A 222-nucleotide genomic window follows, 5' to 3' on the forward strand; every position below is an offset into this window, starting at 1 on the left:
GGGGGGGGCCGGGGTCCTGCTGCCCGTGGAGCTGGGCCAGCTGCAGCACGGGCATGTTGCAGAGGGGACACACCTTCCGCACCTCCAGCCACTTGATGAGGCACCTGCGGGGGGCACACGGACACGGGGGGGTCAGAACGGGGGGGCTGCGACCCCCTGAGCCCAAAACCCGGGGCCCCTGTCCCCCCGGGGGGGGGGAGCGGCCGCTGGCCCAGGGGGGGG

The 222-nt window shown here is 76.1% G+C and overlaps 1 protein-coding gene across 1 annotated transcript in view; it reads right to left on the reverse strand.

The window, feature by feature from the left end:
* Positions 1-4: 4 nt before the first annotated feature.
* The window catches only part of LOC103770726 (RING finger protein 24), a gene marked incomplete at both ends in the record, with an annotated part of 2948 nt that continues 2730 nt past the window's right edge, over positions 5-222 (reverse strand). The window contains one exon of the mRNA XM_008937998.1: positions 5-104. Within this exon, the coding sequence (XP_008936246.1) occupies positions 5-104 (100 nt within the window). The remainder of the gene's footprint in view (positions 105-222) is intronic.

Source organism: Merops nubicus, unplaced genomic scaffold, assembly GCF_000691845.1.
Source record: "Merops nubicus isolate BGI_N331 unplaced genomic scaffold, ASM69184v1 scaffold29413, whole genome shotgun sequence".
In the NCBI taxonomy this organism is placed as follows: Eukaryota; Metazoa; Chordata; class Aves; order Coraciiformes; family Meropidae; genus Merops; species Merops nubicus.